Genomic DNA, 18940 nt, shown 5'->3' with positions numbered 1-18940 from the left:
CGTGTGGCCAATACTGCCTGAATAGGCTTCAGCCCCCATGACCCTAAATCTGACTTGATCAGGCTGAGAATGTAATATTAGGCTGTGGAGTTTCCTGTGAGCCTAACTATTGGAGCCCATATTGGTTCATCAAACATAATTCAGGAGGAGGTGATTGAACAGACCTCAAAGCCAACTGATGCAGGAGTTACCAATGAAAATTGAAACACAATGGTTATGTTTGAAGTAATGAGATTGAAAGGTGCGTAGTGTGGATGTATGAGATTTGTTGTTGAGGTTCTTCAGTATATGGCAGTTTCACCTGGTGAATGTTTGAGAGAATAAATTCAGTTCCTGGTGCATGTTTGTAAATATACAATAGGTATGGAGGTAGATTTTATTATCTAAATGGAATATTTGTTTGCAGGCGGAAAAGTACAAGCATAAGATTTTGTTACAGAGATCCAAGAAAACACTCCAAGAGACAACAACTGACAACTATTGTGGCAACAGGACTGACTTTGCCCACCCCTGATTTAGAGGAAGCCCACTTGAGCGCGGGTAGGCATGCACATTGACTGAGCTGCAAGTCGAATACAGGAGCTCATATCTGGTAACTGAACCTCAGCCATATCCCCAGAGAGGAGCAATGGCATCCCATAAGTTACTTCTGAAACTGTCTACCAAGTTAGGTAGGAGTATTCTAAATGTTATGGTGGACTCCATGTGTAAGCAGCGAAGTGTTCAAGCCAATGGCCAAAGAGATTTCATGTTACATTTGGAATTTTTACATAATCAAGTGACTTGCACCACACAGCGTGCTAAATATGTCTGACACTGTGTGGCTAAGTGTGCAGCTCAGAAAGCCTTAAGAGCCTAGCTTTACAACGAAAAGACACCAGATACATTAAAACAGAGCACAAAGTGCATCCTTCAGAGATCAAGTTCACTGTTCATGGCCACAGGAGTTCCCCAGAATCCTGGGATCCGCTTCCCTAAGTGATTAAGGTGTAACTTACAGATGATGCTAGGCCTGCACGTCACTTTTCCTGACATGAAATACAATATGGTAGTGGCAGACTGAGAGAGTGCTTGCAGCTATCCAAACAGTCCCCCTTTTGTCATCCATTCTGAATTATGTGATTTGAAGGCCTTATGTCAGACGTCCTGCCACTTCCGCCAGCACCAGAGTAAGCATTCTGAAGTGAATAAGCCACCTGACTCCCTGGTGGATCGCTTTTGGATAAAAGCTAAGCTTCAGATAGGATTTTCCACAAAAGTGCTGCCTTGGTATCAGATATGGATGCTAAATGTCAAGTTATTGCAGAAGATTCTCCTGTCTTTCATTGTGGCTAGAGTGCTTCTCATAGATTTGGCACTTTTATTTTACCTTTGTAGCTAGTTTTAGTTCTTCAACTCTTTTAGCCAGACATTCCTGTGGGAGTGAGATGAGGATGACGCAAAGTGGACCAGTCTGCTATTTTGTGTTATAAAATGAAAGTCATATGAAGTCAAATAATGCAATGTTCCCCTACCACAGTGCTGCCACGACAAAACATTTTTTCATTTATACATTTTTCAAATGAGAATTTCAGTTCCAAGAAGCACACAGACATACACAGTAAAGAAAAGTCCTGTCATACATAGCTCGTCCATTCCTTCAGTAAACAGACCCACTTGCCAAAATCTATGCTAGCCAGAAGAACAACCTTGGCATGATGGGTGAATGAATGAATGGCCGTGAGCCCATACTGCCTCGTTCCTGTTTCTCATTCTGTATCCTTCCCCTTACTAAAGCTTTGTACTTTAACTAGGTGCTAATTTATGAAGCGTGCTCTTAAGTGCATTCTTGGACTTAATGTGCCATTTGGAGTCTGCCCATTGTGGTCTTATTATGAAATGAAATGAAGCACCAACTCATTTACAAAAAATGAATTCTAATTATGGTTGAAGTTTGTTTAGCCAGACTTGAGTTTTGACAATATCTGCTTCAGGCAAATGAATGTTTCAGTAATAAGTTAGGGAGCCATCACAAGCACCTGAAGTTCTTTACTGTATGTAGCGCCTTTAAGCAAAGCCAGAACTCTCTCTGTGTGTCTCTTTTAAAGTGTAATCAAATGCAAAATGAAAATGCATCCCTCATTTCTCTGATTTCATCCACCATTTATTTTTAGGATTCATAATTATGAATGTCAATTTTCATTATTTTCAGTACACTTAGATGCAGTGTTCTGGATTGTCTTTATTTTCACTCAAATTGATATTCACCGTTTCTTTACTTTGTGGATTTACTTTATGCAATGGACGTACTTCATGAATTATTGTTTGACTAGCCCAGATTTATAGCCTTATTTAGTGAAACACTAAAGTATGTAACAAAATACATTTATACCACAAATGTAAAGTTCATTAAATTTGCCGTTGCCATGGTTTCTCCTGTCATGATCCTGCACACTGTCACCTAACGTTCTGCCACAGATGTAAGCTGGCAGAGCACAAGGGCAAACGTAGATAAAGGACCAGGAGATGCAGTCTTTATCTTAGCACAGACTCTTTGTGAATGCAGCATTAACCACCACAAAATGTCTACTCCTGCACCTTCTTTGTGCAGGAAGTTGGGTTGGTGATGGCATGATTTTATGTGTACCCATCAACCTGAGTAGTGCTGGCACTCTATCCCACTATTATAAAAGGAAATCCTGGGATGAGACTTTTTTGGAGATAATTTCAACTCCCGCAAGACAAGACTTTTTGCCAAGAGATTTTGACAAGTCCCGGCCTCCTCTCAAACATTTACAACCACGCCCACGGTCCTCTCACTTCTCAATCGTGTTAATGCTATGGTCAGACACAGTTCCTGCGCACTCATCTCCAAGTGGGGTCAGAAACAAAAGACAAAGAGTAGAAGACAAAGTAAAATATCGTAAAGAGGTTCAAAAACGTTAGGGTGATACACATGCAGAACAGGTTAGAGATTATGAAAGTACTAAATTCTAAAGTCTCAAAAAACTGATAGTAAAGATTGCATTAGTGCTAACAAACGTAAATTATTATTCTGTGAAATAACGGAATAGCGAAAAGAGATCGAATATATGGACATAAGTGATATGACAGAAGTATTTAGATTTTGCTTGGCATTAAACTTTAAGTCAGAGACTTGTAGATCATCTAATTTGTGTTACCATCAGGGAAAAGTAGTGTTTCTTCCCAATGAAGAGGCGTATCTAAGAGAATTAAAAGATTTGTTGTTGGGTGAAAGTTAAAGCCACATACACGAGCAGCAGAGACGCAAAGTGGCTGGCGCGCCCACGGTCCACTCACTTCTCATTCCTGTGAATGCTATTGGCAGACACAGCTCCTGCGCTCTCAGCTCTAAGCGGGGTCGGAAATAAAAGACAAAGAGTAGAAGACAAAGTAGAACGTCGTAAAAAGGTTCAAAAACGTTGGTGCGATACACGTGCAGAGCAGTTCGTGGGACAAAACCCCCTAGTGTTTTAAAAGAAGCAAAGTTGATTGTCAGGCAGGCATACTGTGAATGTGACTTTCTTAACCTACCAGTCGTTATATTACCAATAATACAATTTTAAACATAGAGTATTAATCGGCATGTTTATGAACAAGAGATGATCTTGGAAGCAGTGAACTGAAGGCAGAAGTCCATGGAATGAATTACACAAAGAAGAATTTTTCATATATACATGAGAACCAAGGAAAGTCAGAGATTAACTAGTTGCAGAAGTGTAATTTATTTTGATCACACATACGCTGGTTGCATTGCTGTGATGTTCACAACACTTGTGCAGAGATACAAAAATAATGTGTGGCTCGCATATGCTGGTGTGAAGAATCGTAACGGCCATCTTTCACTTTGTATAACAGACTAGGAAATACAAAAGAAACATCATCTTTATTGGTATTTGTACACTAAGCCTTTAGATATTTTTACAGCAACATTTTTCAAGTATTTGTGAATTGCCCACATCATTTTTTCAGTCTTCTATGACATTTCTATTTTCTTCTCATTGTCTTTTCTACATTTTTGGATTCTGTGGTGCTATATATATCTTTTGCAAGCTAGTTGTTGAAGGCAGGCACTCACATCTCAGCAGGTAGGGATAGGCAAATGAAGTTAACCCTTGCTAGTTTACCCCTAAGGCCTACATGTTTAGCTTCTTTTTCTAGATTGGTGATAGGGGTGTGAAGGGCTTCTATTCAGCCATTCATCTTTCAAATCCACTTATCCAGAGCAGGGTCACAGGGTGGGGGTCTGTCCTAGCATGCAGCAAGCGCAGGCAAAAACAATCTCTGGATGGGGCGCTGGCACACTGCAGTAATCCCTCGCTATTCTCTGTCTCTCTCACTCTCTGACATTTTCTGCTCCTGACGGAGGGGGTGTGAGCAGAGGGGCTGTTTGTACAGAGGCTGTTTGCCTAGAGGATACGGACGCTCCTCTCAAAAATACTGAAAGACTACCTTCACATTGCTCCCTTTTTCTTGCAGACGCTTTATCGCGGTGCTTCGCATACTTAAAAGCCCAACAGCTCGTATTGATTTTTGATTGTTTGCTTTTCTCTCTCTCTCTCTCTCTCTCTCTCTGACATTCTCTGCTCCTGACGCGCACTCCTTTGAAGAGGAAGATATGTTTGCATTCTTTTAATTGTGAGAAAGAACTGTCATCTCTGTCTTGTCATGGAGCACAGTTTAAACTTTTGACTAAAGGGTGTTCTTTCATGTCTATAGGGCTCTAATAATGTTTAAAAAACGTATTCAGAAGGTAAACAGGTTTTCTATGCTCTACCTGCGAAAATATTAGATTTATAAATAAAGAAACCTACTTCATCGAAATTCATTTATCGCAGTAGAGTCTGGAACGGATTAACCGCAATAAACGAGGGTTTACTGTACTCCACTTAGTAGTGGGTAGCTGTGTCGTGTGGGTACTGTACTTTTCGAGTTTCGTAGTGCTTCTCAAAGTTTTCTTTCAGACGTACAAAAAAAGTGAGAAATGGCTTGAGTTTACTCTGAAAAAAAATTATCAATCCTAGAAAAAATTAAAGAAAATGACATAGTAAAAGCTTTCATGAATCACACCTTCATCTTCATCTAAAGTCTTATTTTCATTTTGTGTTCATACCTATATTTTGATCAAAAAAGAAGTTACATCTAAAGTCTCATTTTCAAGCAAGATATTTTTCGCAGTTTAAGAAGTGTTTTTCATACAGGTATTGTCAAGCTTGGGTCACAGAGTTACACAAGAGTCAGGAAGAGGAGTCCAGGTTTTCAAGGAAAATGCAGGTACTTTTTTACTGTCTGGTGAAGGCAGTCTCAAGACTTCATTCAGAATAGGAGCTGTTATGAACTGCAACCTGGGCAATCGTCCTGATTTAGCTAACCATCTTCAGATTAGAATGACACCAGTGACTCAGATCCACTACTGTGGTAAACACGGTCCAGAGAAGACTGATCAGGAGAGTACGAGGAAGTGCAGATCAAATCCTGATCCTGCAGAGAACAACCACTTGCTTTACCCTTGGTTTACTGTTTACCAGATTCAGCAGAGCAGAACAGAGCTGTCCTTGCACTACTGCCATTAGAGATGGCGACCCCAGTGATTATAGTATACTTATTTTTCCCCATATTCGTTATGATTTAATTCCCATTGAAACAAAATATGTTTATGATTCCATGAGTTTTGTTATAATGAGATTCCACCTGTATAGTTATATCCTATATATACTGAACACACACACATATATATGTAGTAGTGGTCGAACAAGAGTAAGAAATGGGTCCAAAAGAAATGTTGGAACAACACCTGGGTCATCCCATTTCATTCAACAAATAAAGTGAAAACAAAACAAACACACAATGGCGTTAAACAACAGAAATATAGGCTATAGCCTTCTCTTGGTCTGCAAAAGCAAGCAAAAGGAGATGTCTCCTTCCAGGGATACCTGGATTCACAGGACTTGTCCCAGAAGGGGCAATGTCAGTTGCCCTCACTGGGCGATCTCTTGGTGCTGTAGAGACAGAAGCTGGTGATAATGTAAGTGACAGCACCCCCTGTCATCCTAGAGTGGTATTACATACCTCTGATGTGCTCAGAAGGGGGACCTCCAATGCACAATATATACAGGCAGTAAATACATAGTGTAAAATAGGACACAGTGATAAGAGTTGGGGCACAACCTTGGTAACCCCATATAACTGAAACGTTTAAATCCAAAGAAAACGTGCAATGTAGAAATGTCTTCACAGATGCAAGATGCAAGACAGAAATGACTCAAGATGGGCGATTTCAGGGTTATGAGTTCACAAGGCAGGAAGGAGGAGTCCAGGCGGATGGATACAGAAGAGACAACAGAGATGGAGTGGCTGTCAATCTTCTGTTCTGCCGAGGGATGAGAAGAGCAGGCATTAGTACACAGTGCCAACCCCTGGTCCAGTGGGTAATTACCATCACAAGAGCCCTCTGAAGCTGTCTCTCACGTGCACACGCATGACAATATACATAAATACATAGTGCCTATAAAAAGTATTCACCCCTAGGAAGGTTTCACATTTTATTGTTACACATGACTTTGACTTTTTATTGTCAAAGTGAAAAAAGATCTCTGCAAAGTGGTTTAAATGAATTAAAAACACAAAACAATTGATCACACAAACATTCAATATTTAGTTGTGCCTTTTTTACAATCAGTTCCAGCCTTGTAATTGGTTTCTTCCTCTTGGGCAGCTTTACATTCCTCAAGCATATTTATTAGACAGTATGGCAGACACCAAATTTCTTACCAGCTATTTGCTGATTTGTTTCAGTGATGTTATTCTCTGTGTTTTAATGAACCTGTACAGAAGATAAGCTTTCTCAGTGACATTATCGAGACATTCACTGATTCAAAATGTCATGTGTGACAGGAACCCAGAGAATTCACAACCAGTTTGACCAGATCAAATCCAAGACATTTAGAAATGGGTGTAGTAGACTGTGTGACATGTGACTTTTGAACGTTCAGTAATGTAAGCAGACAGTGCGGATGGAAAGAATGTGTCAAAGTGTGCGAGCTCTGCAGTGCACCCAAACTTTGAGAAAGCTTTATGCTCCTCCAGAAGGAGACTTAAGCCCCTGACTCCTCCAGAGTCAACCAAGAATTGGAAAGAGTTAACAAGGCCACACAGCTGTCTGCCTAACAGCTACCAGCTCATCTTCCTATTGGCTGGGCTGGGACAGGTGGGTGGAGCCTGGTAACTTATAAAGGTTATGGTGCATTCATAAAGCCAGTTGGTGTGGGGCATGGTGGTTGGTAATCCACATCTGCAGACCTGCCGTTGGATCCAAACTGACAGAGTGTCTGAGCTGCAGCCCTCAATGTAAAACTGTAAAGTATTGCTTTATTAAAACAATCAGTTTAAAGCCTTCTCTTTGTTCTGCTGTTTTTAAGTATACAGGTAGCTTGTTAATCATTTAAGACAGCTGGGCATGAAGTGGGTGATTTCCATGTTCCAGAGTAAGAGAAGAGCCATAGGATCAAGGGACTCTGTGTATATTTTATTTTGAATTGACTACCATATGTGACAGACAGACATAAAATACTCAACTATATAAAGATTCCCAACAAGGAAAGTAATATGAAAATCTACCCTATCACTTTTAGTATGCTCTCTTGCTAAAATGGCTGCCTTTCTTGCTGAATAATATTAAGTGCCCCAGCATTGTTTTGCCTGTCTATGCAGTGTGGTGTGCCAGAGCTGATGCTTACTGCCCATAAAGAAGAGGCCTTGTGTTTCAGGAAGTCACAACAAAGAAATGTCTTCCACAGTAGCCTGTGAAACACCAGTTTTCATCTTTCTAATGCATTATAGACAGAGAACTGTTTTGAAATGAGTAATAATCTAGATAATCTAAGTATGAGACTTTTACACAACCATTTGCTACTTATTCTCCCTTGCTGCAGTTTGTGATGTGCCGCTTTGGAAGCTTCCATTCTAATGCCATCCATTTTTGTGTCTATTCTAAAATATACTGTAACATGCCATCTATCACAATGTCTTACTATCAAGGTTCAGTCCTAGCAGAATTCCTTTTCCGACTAGTTTTTGTCAAGTGTAGATTCCCATCGTATCAGTCTTGAGGTTTCCTATTGTTGGACTTTTGTGTTTGTTACGCCAAGTATGTTTGAACACATAAAGTAGCCAAATGGTGATAAGATTCCTGTCACTGCATCTGCAGTATGTGTATTCAAGTCAACCAAAATGGAATTTATAAAGTGAGGTGAATAAAAAAAAAATGAAATAATGTTTAAATTACAGTTTATGTAGTAATTATAATAATAGAGTATATAATTGTCATCTCATGGGTCTAAATTTCTCAATGGATTATCTTCAGTTTGGAGCTTGCATGTTTTCTCTGTGTCTGCATGGGTTTCTTTGTGAATCAAGTTTCCTCCCAAACTCCCAGCACTTTATTTACTCAAAGTGGGCCCATAGAATGCACATTGACGCAGTCAGTAAGGGAGTGACCTCCCACCTTTCTTCTGAGTCGAAATTGAGTATCCAGAGGATTGGTGGATTTGCTTTCACAAGGAACATTCCCACTCAATGGGCCTGCTAAAAGTGATCTAATCATATGCCATTAGAGACTGGGCAGAAACTAGAGTCATCGATGACAACCAATAAGAACAGTCAGAGAACACAGACAAGTGAGCAGACTAAACTCGGGCCTGTACGCTGTGAGACAGCAGTGTTAACTACTGTGTCACCCTGATGCCTTGAATGAATGTAACAATACATAAATATCATAGAATGAGTTTTATCCTGAAATAAATAAGTCTTCCATATAGCCAATCTGCTTTCATCAGTAGTTTGCAAAGATTACTTTAGCTGATGAATTTATACTGAAGACCTCTTAGACATGTAAGCCACATAAATATTTGATCATGCAAAAGCCCCACTAACAAGCCTTACTGATACTGTCTGGTTATTTTCTACTATTTCTGTTTCCTTTAGGTTGCCTGTAGGTCCCTCTGTAAGTGAGCTCTTTTCTTCTGCCTGTTGGTCTGAGTATCATTTCAGTAACTAATATGTAAGACAGCCTGTTTCAATCTGCAATCGGCTTGACTTTAATAAAATGTGCCCCAGTCTCAGTTTAAGGCGCCACTGTTATTATTATTAGTATGAATAACTAATCAAGCACTCAGTAAATGGTTGTGAAGTGGAACATACCTAGAAGGTAGACTACAAAGGGTGTGTGCTCTGCTCTTATTATAATAATAATAATTATTATTATTATTATTATCTGTGCTGCATTGTGCCACATGATGTTGTGATGGGCTTCAGCCCAATGAAAACCTAAATCCAGATTAAGCAGGTTCACAGAGTGGATGGACTGATTGATATTATTACTTACCTGATGGTTTTACCCAAGATCACTTACATAATGTTTTTTAATGTTACAAAAATGTAAACAAGAACAGGCCAGTCAACCCAATAAAGCTTGCCAATCCTGTCCCAACTACGTTCTCCAAACTCACCTCAAGTTGAGATCTGAAAGTCCGTAAACTCCTGCTCTCTACATTACTTGATAATTTGCTCACAGTAGGTACCTATTCTGGCAGGAGTCCTCCTCCCGGTTGGACGTGCCCGGAACACCTTACCATGGAGGCGTCCAGGAGGCATCCTGATCAGATGCCCGAGCCACCTCATCTAACACCTCTTGATGCGGAGGAGCAGCAGCTGTACTCTGAGCCCCGCCTGGATGACTGAGCTTCTCACCCTATCTTTAAGGGAAAACCCAGAAACCCTGTAGAGGAAACTCATTTCAGCCGTTTTGTATTCGCGATCTCGTTCTTTCAGTCACTACCCATAGCTCATGACCATAGGTGAGGGTAGGAATGTAGATCGACTGGTAAATTGAGAGCTTTGCCTTACGGCTCAGCTCCTTTTTCACCACGACAGACCGATGCAGAGCCTGCATCACTGCGGACGCCGCACTGATCCGCCTGTCGATCTCACGCTCCATTCTTCCCTCACTCGTGAACAAGACCCTGAGATACTTGAACTCTTCCATGTGGGGCAGGATCTCTCCCCCAACCCTGAGAGGGCACTCCACCCTTTTCCGGCTGAGGACCATGGTCTCGGATTTGGAGGTGCTGATTCCCATCCCAGCTGCTTTACACTCGGCTGCGAACCGATCCAGAGAGAGCTGAAGATCACGGCCTGATGAAGCAAACAGGACAACATCTTCTGCAAAAAGCAGTGAAGATAATCAGCCCCTAAATGGGATTATTTTTCTCTGTACATTTTTAAATTTGGCCATACTGTCTCCTTCTGAAAGCCTACTCGCTGCTCACATGTTGCATCCGTCCTCATAGTCATCTCCTAAAATGCGCATCCTAACAACTCCTGAATATGGTGGTGCCGAACTGCAGCCCATTTTTCATGCACTAAAACCATTTGCTCGGCCTGGTACAGAGGAACTAATCTGACATCTTCAACCATTGCCATCTAATCTCTTTATATTTTACTCAGGCATCTCAACTAGGCCAACAGTGGACAAAGGTCTACTTCTGTTACTTGTTAGCCCCAGGTTCCTCCTTGAATCTCGTTGAGTTCTGCCACAAGAACCCCAATAATACACAATGGAACAAAGCCCTCTAAAGTCACATTATTAGGTCAATTACTGCAGTGGCACTGCTGACCAGCTGAGCCCTCATTTTACCCTCTAGATACCCTCAGTGACCACATTGACTAAACAAATACAATCAGCACTGTTTTTAGCAAGATGCATCTTCCATCGCTTGAAGTGTTTACTTTTCTAGCTCTGGTTTCTATTAATTATAATTTATTTTTTGTGTATCACTCTTTGCCAAGTGTCAGTGATTTTAATCATATTTACAACTAGATTGCATCTACCATTAAATTATTATGCCATATGGCATCTACATACTTGCATAAACACACAAATCCCATTATGCACACAGTAACACAGAATGAATGTCATCTATAAGGCCAAACCCTAAATCCAAGGAATGGTCAACTGATAATGTAGCATAAAAAAGTAAAACTCCAGTTAGCAACATTCCTGAAGAAAATAAACCTCTGGGAGTCCACATTTGGTTATAACAGACATGCTCTTCACAGTTCTTCTGACTTTGGTCGACTGGCTGCCCTCCATTGACACCAAGCAACACCTTCAGGAGGTGCTGGACTCTTGGAAAAAGGGCAGATGAAATCAGAAGGTTCCCATTGTCTCTGTGGTCAGTTTCCATGGATAGGACTCGTCACATGGCAGGGTAGCCCTGGCAGCAAACGCCAAAGCAGGAGACAGAGAGTAGAAGCAGAACAGAAGAATATCAGTAGTAAGAGCCATATTTTAATTTTTGGGCAAGTGAAGGAGTTGCAGTATGTGTGTGTTTGTTAATTTAGGCACTGCTCGCTCTTGATGTTTCAGTGCGGTGTTCAACAGCCTTTTGTGTTTCTGATGTCTACCTTTGCTTCCTTGCACTACTGTCTAGTCCAAAATTCTGTTCGGGTTGGTCCTGGCCACTGGTTTGCAGTATCTTTATCATCTTTTGTCATTCAGCTTATGTCTCAACGCTCACACCTATGGAGTTGGCCAAAATCTCATTAAATTACTGGCATTATACATAGCTGAGGTTTTATAAACTTGTTTACAAGACTTAACTGAATGGGAATCATTTTGTGAAGAAACTGAATTCTGTGTAAATCATCAGCTCAAAATCCACAGGCCTGCATTCATCAGACATGAACAACCACCATAGAATATCCCAGTAATGAGCTAATAAATCAAATGTGTTTCTGTGTAAATGTGAAAAGAAAACAAACTAGAAAGCGCACTGCGCACCTCACCTCCCAGCCCTTCTTTCCTTTTTGTTGACGTAATGTGCTCCCAAAAATAAAAACACTAATGGCTCTTATTTCATTTTGTCTTGCAGTCTGCGGAGTTCTTTGATATGCTGGAGCGGATGCAGGTAGGAACTGTTTTTATCTTGTCACATTAGAACAAAATGATGGCCTTAAGCTGTAATTTGGTGAGATTTATGAAGATATTTGCGCATATGCAGTGCTCTGCAAGCCAGTCAGGGTCACTTGTCCTCAGAAGTGATAAGCTTCTTCTAAAGGAAGGTTCAAAAGGTTGCTTCATTTCTTACACTTCACCTAAAAAATGAATAGTACGTCTTTTGAATGGAAGTCCTTGCTGTAGAGCACTCTATAGAATAAAAAGTGCTTGACAGATGAATACGGTCGAGTATCCCAAAGCACATTGGAGCAGGGTGTTCATTGAAAGGCAGGGTGCACCCCTAGTAAGAATGTCTGAAAGCGGCTGTTCACAGCTGAGCTGCGTATGGAGTGGCGCCTTGTCGTCTGCTGAACTGTCAGAAACAGTCACTTTAAAACAGGGGGTACATTTCATCAACAAGAATCTATGGCACATGTTATTATGCAGTACTTGTGGGATTAGATGCAGCCCACTTAGTGACTTCATTTCAGGGAGTCCTTGGGCAGAATGTCTTGTTTGTGGCTCTGAAGATGTGGACAGTGGTCAGTTTTCTACTAACCGTGGTTTTTACTTTTTCTATAGCCTTTTACTCTTCTATCCCCCCTTTTTAGAAGCACATTTGATCCTGAAGTGCACATTTCTGAGTCCAGACAAAAGCATATTAGACTGCTGAGCAAAAACTCAAGTGACTTCATTTCAGATCTTGAAACCTGTTGATGTTAGCAAGACACAAGCACATGTGCAGGCACATTCATGCAGCCGAATTTTTAAATTCATTTCACTTTCATACATAAATGGAACCAAAATGCATTCCTGGGCTTCATATTTCTTTAGGCAGCAGAGCTGGGAGGTTCAGTAGCTCAATGAGACTAGCGCAAATAAAACATTTGACTCTTGCAGCAGCACTTTTGTATTGTTTTCTGCTGTTTTGTTCCACTTCAGTAGTCTCTTAGAGAAAAGGTCTGTATCATTCCACAGGCTGCCAAGAATGAACATCAGGGCTGTCACTGTGGCTTCATGCAGGCTTTGTGGCAAGTGACATGTTCTAATTCTCAGCTAGGAAATGTCCATACATATACAGGGACAGCATGGTGGCAAGTCGTAGTGTGAAGGACCCGGGTTCAATTCCAGCTTACTGAGGGGAATTTTATTCTTTCTTCTTAAAAGTGATAAATAGGTGGACACATATTTAAGAATGTGTTTCTGATTTCCCCGAGTACACTATTCATGTCATATCACGTCATGTCAATTTTGGAAACAAAATCAAAATATCTATTGTGAAAATAACCAGCCTCAACGCAGGAAAAATGTTTGGGGCAGCCACTCATATATTGTCCCTGGCTGCAAAATGGGTAAATGAAAGAGCATCATGGGCATTGGTTAAGTTCCACACTGAATTGCCTCAATGTTCCAAACTTGGTGTCTTTAAAGGCCAGGACCGGAAGTGACTTTCCTCGGGCACTGGAACCGGGCGTGATGTCTTCAAGGTTGAACCAGGCAGGTTTTGCCATGTTTGGTCTGTAGAGACAACAGAAGAAGGTTTAGTGCACCCTGCGACCACCTGGCCTGGTGTGGAATTATCTTCACTTGGTCCATACAGCTTCCTCCTACTCGCACGTGTGTGACACTATGTATATATGTAAAATCAACATCTGTCTGTATGTCTGTCCACTTTTCATGAGAGAACTACATAACGGGTTTAGATCAGGGTTTTTTCTATAACTTGCTTGAACATTCCGGTTGATTTTGTGACGTCTCTCATCGAGCTAAGTATCATAGTTTGCTTGTGAGCCGAGCCGAGGGGAGGGGTGTGGGGCCCTCCTCACTCACGTGCCAGCCTCCGTTCGTGTCAGTCTACCTCTCACCTCGTTTTGGAGCGTACCTTACCTCCGCTTAGCTAGCGATACCTGTTTGCTCAGCAGACATTATCATCTACAGATTGTTGAGGAGTAACGTTTGTCATTTTTGAGAGAGAGATCAGAGCTACATTTGTTTTAGAGGGTAGCTGCTGACTGCCAGAGGTCCCCCACGTGGAGGACGCTCTCCTGTCAGAGTTGAAGTCGATTAGACACATCACCAATGTTTGACGTTGGAGTGTACCTACCTTCTGGTTGGCCAGAATTACATTTTTTTTACATTGATTTTTAAAGTTTGTCCTGTTTCATTACTACGTGGGCAGATCTGCGGGGGACAGCTAGTATCAGATAAAGAGCACGCTAAGGAGCATGTGTATGAGACAACTGTAGTTCATGTTGAGGAAGCCTCTCCACTCTGTAACTGCTTAACATAATGAGGATAACTTACTACAAAATATCAAAAATATCTCAACTGGCTTCCTTCATTTCCTGAGAAGCAGCACTTTTATTCTGATGTTCTCCCCTTAGCCAGTGAGTCCGTCCAGCAACCCTGTGCAGAAATGTAATTTTGGGCACTTACACTTTTATTATCATTACTTTGGTCACTCTCCAAAATTTGCACCCACAGAAGTATATGGGGATGTAGATTGACTGGTAAATCGAAGGCTTCATCCAAGTATTTACTTCAGCTTTGCTAACATACCCCCAGTAAAACTGCCTTTTGTGGCATCAGTTTTGTTGGTCGGTCTCTCTTACCCCTTACAATACAATGAGTTTCTTAAACTCCTCACCTTGGCGTAGATGTTCCCTCAACCTAAAGACAGCTAAGCACTCCTTTCTTGGAGTAGATCATCACCTTAGATTTGGGAGTGGAAATTCATACAATCAACAGTGAAGCACAGCAATGCATGTAGAAGACAATACTGACAAAAGCTGATGCCACACTACACAACTTCAAGTCAGAGGGGATATCAAACTTGACAAGTGCAATTGCTAATCTTGTCGCCAGAGTATTTAATATCACAAGACTAGCAATCCAGGGTATGTCAAATTAGATGAACATGTGATGACTTTCACATTTCCAAAGTATCACATGCTCACTGTCGCACACTCTGACAGCTAATAACATTCTGTCAGACAGAGATGGTGCCTGTGCAAAGGCAGAATGGCTATGGCTAGTTCAGTCGCAATCGCTGCCATCTTTTCTACAAAAAGCTTGAGACATCAGATAGACAAGCTCTCTTCTGCATTCCCCACATTCCTTATTCCTCATTACTGTATTATATGTGCTGTAATTTTGGGTTAGTCAGCTCTCATATGTACACATGCCCACCCCTACGACAAACCTGTTTTATTTTGTTGGGGTCAGTCGCTGGATATGTAATACCACATGACTGTCTTCAACTCGCTAAGGTTATGTAAATGACGTCTGAAACTGGAACTCACTGGAAAAGTCATGTAATGTGTCATGGCCTTTGAAAGAGACTGTAATCCTGAAATATCAGAGGTACAGCCACCAGGTGCCCAAGGTCAGCTGCTCATCAGTGTGCTGTCCATGTGCTAAGCACTCGGGTAAAGAGCAGTGCTAAACTCCCAAAAGAATGAGACTTTCCATTCAGTGGTAGCACTACAACCAGGGCCGGATTTTCCTATAGGCTAACCTAGGCTTCAGCCTAGGGCCTCAAGATCAAGAGGGGCCTACATTCAAATTGTTAGCAAAATTAAAATTACACTACAGGTATTCCAAAAACAGTGAACACTAAAACACTGAACCGAAAATAAGGAGAAATTCTACGCATATGACTAATAAACAAACATAAAAATGTATTGGTTAAGATCAATGCGTTCGGCTCATTGGGTCTGTTCGTTTGTATATACTAGATTGCACCAAAGTATAGTTCATACGTTCGCTGATTGCTATGGCAAATATTGACGAGCCTTATGCTACTAAGCTCTGGTTTGTTCTTGCATAAATAAAGTGCAGATTGGTGTAGATTAGAACAGACAAACGAACAGACCTATTGATATCTCGACGTTCGGTTATATTCGTGTTACTTCGATAATATGAAACACATGTTAATGTTATTAGAAAAGATTCTTATTTTAGGATTGCGTACACGATCATTTGATTCTCACCTTTTGAGTTCAGTAGGTTCAATACTTTAGTGAAGTGTTTATAGACTATTGAAAATTTTTTTGTGACAATATCTTCATTTAGCGGAATTCTAGGTATGTTCTTAACATATATTTTAATTTGTATTTTTTAAAATGTATATTACGTGCTTTATTTTATATTTTCATGATTATATTATTAACATATTGATATATATCACAGTAATGATGTATTTTATTATCTCTCATGTAATTTACAAACTTAAAAATGGGAAGTGAAAGGGCCTCATAAGTGGAATAGCCTAGGGCCTCTTTTCATCTAAATCCGGCCCTGACTACAACCTAACTACAGTTTCTGGAACTGCACCTTCTTCTGAGGAGGCAGTGATGGAGCATTATTGCTAATTATGTCCATTTCTGTGGATGCCATCACTGCAGTGATTATAAAGTGCCAAGAGAGCAGATCCAGATGGAAATGTTGATGGTATTTCATACTGTGGGGGTGTCATGGTTTATATGCCTCTTCATAGTTGTGTGGCAGGAAGGTATAGTATCCTGAGAATGTCTAAATGTGGTGGTGGTACTACAGTACAGTACTACAGCAGGTGAATGTTACAGTTACAGTGGGATTACACTCCTCTGTCTTTTAGAGAAAGCCTTTGCCAGTGTACTGGAATGGGAAGCACAGATCCAGGATGTCTAATGTGAATTTCATTTTGGTGCACCAGTTCTCATATTTTATAGCTGTAGGATTTTGACAGATTTTGACCTGTCTACATGTAATTTGTAGACCTGGAGAAGTTTATCTAGTCATACCCTGTCAAAGATCTGAATGAGTAAGGGGTTTCGTCATAGCTGCTGTTTTCCATTGGGTTTCTGCCTTTCGAAGGCAGTAACAGAACAGAAGGCAGTCATTTTCTGTGCCTACTTCATCAATCTTTGTAGTGCTTTCTGGACCTCTACTGATTTAATCTAGTTTTGTTATATACAGTAAATGCTTATGAATACAGTTTACTGGCAACCCTACCCATAAACAAGTGGCAATATACAAAAGCAGAGACTTTATCTGTAACAGGAGTATAGGGCTTGATACAAAGACTTAGAGCAAAGATACAATAAAAACTCACCTATTCCAATGGGTCAATAGAAACACAAAAATCTGCAATCAGCATCAAAGTAGAGTGCCGCTCCTTCAGCAACATTTCCTGTTGACTTCCAGTGACATTCATTGAGAGTTTCCCATCATTGGCTGAGCTCTCTTCTTGATCTGTAATTCTTTTGTCCAGGCTCAATCCTGCCCTAGAGTGAGTTACACCATGACACATATAAACTGAGCAGCCACAACATTAAAACCACTGGCAGGTGAAGAGAGTAGCATTGATTATCTTGTTACAATGCTATCAGTCAAGGGTGGGATATATTAGGCAGCGTGTGAGCAGTCAGTTCTTAAAGGTGTGTTGGAAGCAAAAAAAAAATGGCCAAGTGTAAGGATCTGAGTGACTCTGACAAGGGCCAAATTGTGATGACTAGATGACTGGGTCAGAGCATCTCTACAACAGAAGGTGTTTTGGGGCATTCCCAGTATGCAGTGGTTAGTACCTCCAAAAATGGTCCAAGGAAAGACAACAGGAGAACCAGTGACAGGGTCATGGGCACACAAGACTCATTGATGCATGTGGGAGGAGGCTAGCCGGCCTTGCCTGATCCCACAGAAGATCCCACGGAAGCACAAATTGTTGATAAACTTTATGCTAGCCTCAAGAGAAAGGTGTCCAAACACATAGCACATTACAGCTTGGGGCTGTGTAGCCAAAGACACAGGTCAGAGTGCTTGTGCTGACCCCCATCAACAGCAGTAAGTGCCTTCTTAAGTGAGCTTCAGAAGTGGAACATTGAGCAAAAGAAGAAGGTGGCCTGTTCTGATAAATCATTTTTTCTTTTAGATCATGTGGACAGTCGGGTGTGTATGCATTGTTTACCTGGAACAGAAATGGCAGCAAGATGCACAATGGGAAGATGGCATGCTGGGGGAAGCAATGTGATGCTCTGTGCAGTGTTTTGCTGGGAAAGCTTGGGACCTGGTATTCAAGTGGATATTACTTTGACACGTACCACCCATCTAAAGATTGTTACAGACAATCATGGCAACGCTATTCCCTGATGGCAGTGGCTTCTTTCAGCGGGATAATGTGCCCTGCCTCCCTGCAAAAATTGTGCCAAGAATGGTTTGAGGAACATGGCAAAGATTTCAAGGTGTTGACTTGGCCTCCACATTTCCAAGATCTCAATTCGATCAAGCATCTGTGGTATGTGCTGGAAAAATGCTCCACCTCACAAGTTGCAAAATGCAAAGGATCTGCTGCTAACGTCTTAGTGTCAGATACCACAGGACACCTTCAGAGGTCTTGTAGAATCCATGCCTCGATGGGTCAAAGATGTTTTTTTTGGTATGAAAGGGACCTTCATATTATTAGGCAAGTGGTCTTAATGTTGTGGCTGAGCAGGGTATATTAGAAGCAGTAAGGCTTGAGCAGAGTTTTGGTGTCTTCCCAGTGTGAATCCTGCCTTGTAGAGTGCTGGTAGTTTACCTGTTCATTCAAAGCAAACTGAGAATTAGATAGAAGACTCAGGTCCCAACACAGCAGACAAACACAATTTTTTGAATCCTAGTATGGTAACAAGGTGCTCTGGAGAGAAGTTTCCCAAGAGCACCAGCAGATAAAATATGCTGTGTGTGGCTAGCAATGCACCACTTCTATCAATTCAATTAACTACAATGTCTTGGTTATGCAGCTGTTTAAATATTGGATATACTAAGACCAGCAGAGAGCACTCTGTTATGATGGTCCAGAACTTTGTAAGAACATCCCTCACACCTTGGTGTATTTAAATACTTCCCCAGTGACATCAGAAATCAAGGGGCTATTCTGGATTAGTGTTTTTTAATGGGACGCTCGTCATTCCAGAATTGATTCTA

At 41.1% G+C, this 18940-nt stretch overlaps 1 protein-coding gene across 13 annotated transcripts in view; it reads left to right on the top strand.

Annotated features, from left to right (window-relative positions):
- Positions 1 to 18940, top strand: part of LOC120531595 (rap1 GTPase-activating protein 2-like) — a 443280-nt gene that overhangs the window by 380158 nt on the left and 44182 nt on the right. For all 13 annotated transcript variants that reach the window (XM_039757149.1, XM_039757145.1, XM_039757144.1 and 10 more), the window contains one exon: positions 11931 to 11966. In XM_039757149.1, the coding sequence (XP_039613083.1) occupies positions 11931 to 11966 (36 nt within the window). The remainder of the gene's footprint in view (positions 1 to 11930; positions 11967 to 18940) is intronic.

Source organism: Polypterus senegalus, chromosome 6 (assembly GCF_016835505.1).
Source record: "Polypterus senegalus isolate Bchr_013 chromosome 6, ASM1683550v1, whole genome shotgun sequence".
In the NCBI taxonomy this organism is placed as follows: Eukaryota; Metazoa; Chordata; class Cladistia; order Polypteriformes; family Polypteridae; genus Polypterus; species Polypterus senegalus.
Note: the sequence above shows the minus strand (reverse complement) of the source record. Positions and strands in the feature narration are given on the sequence as shown.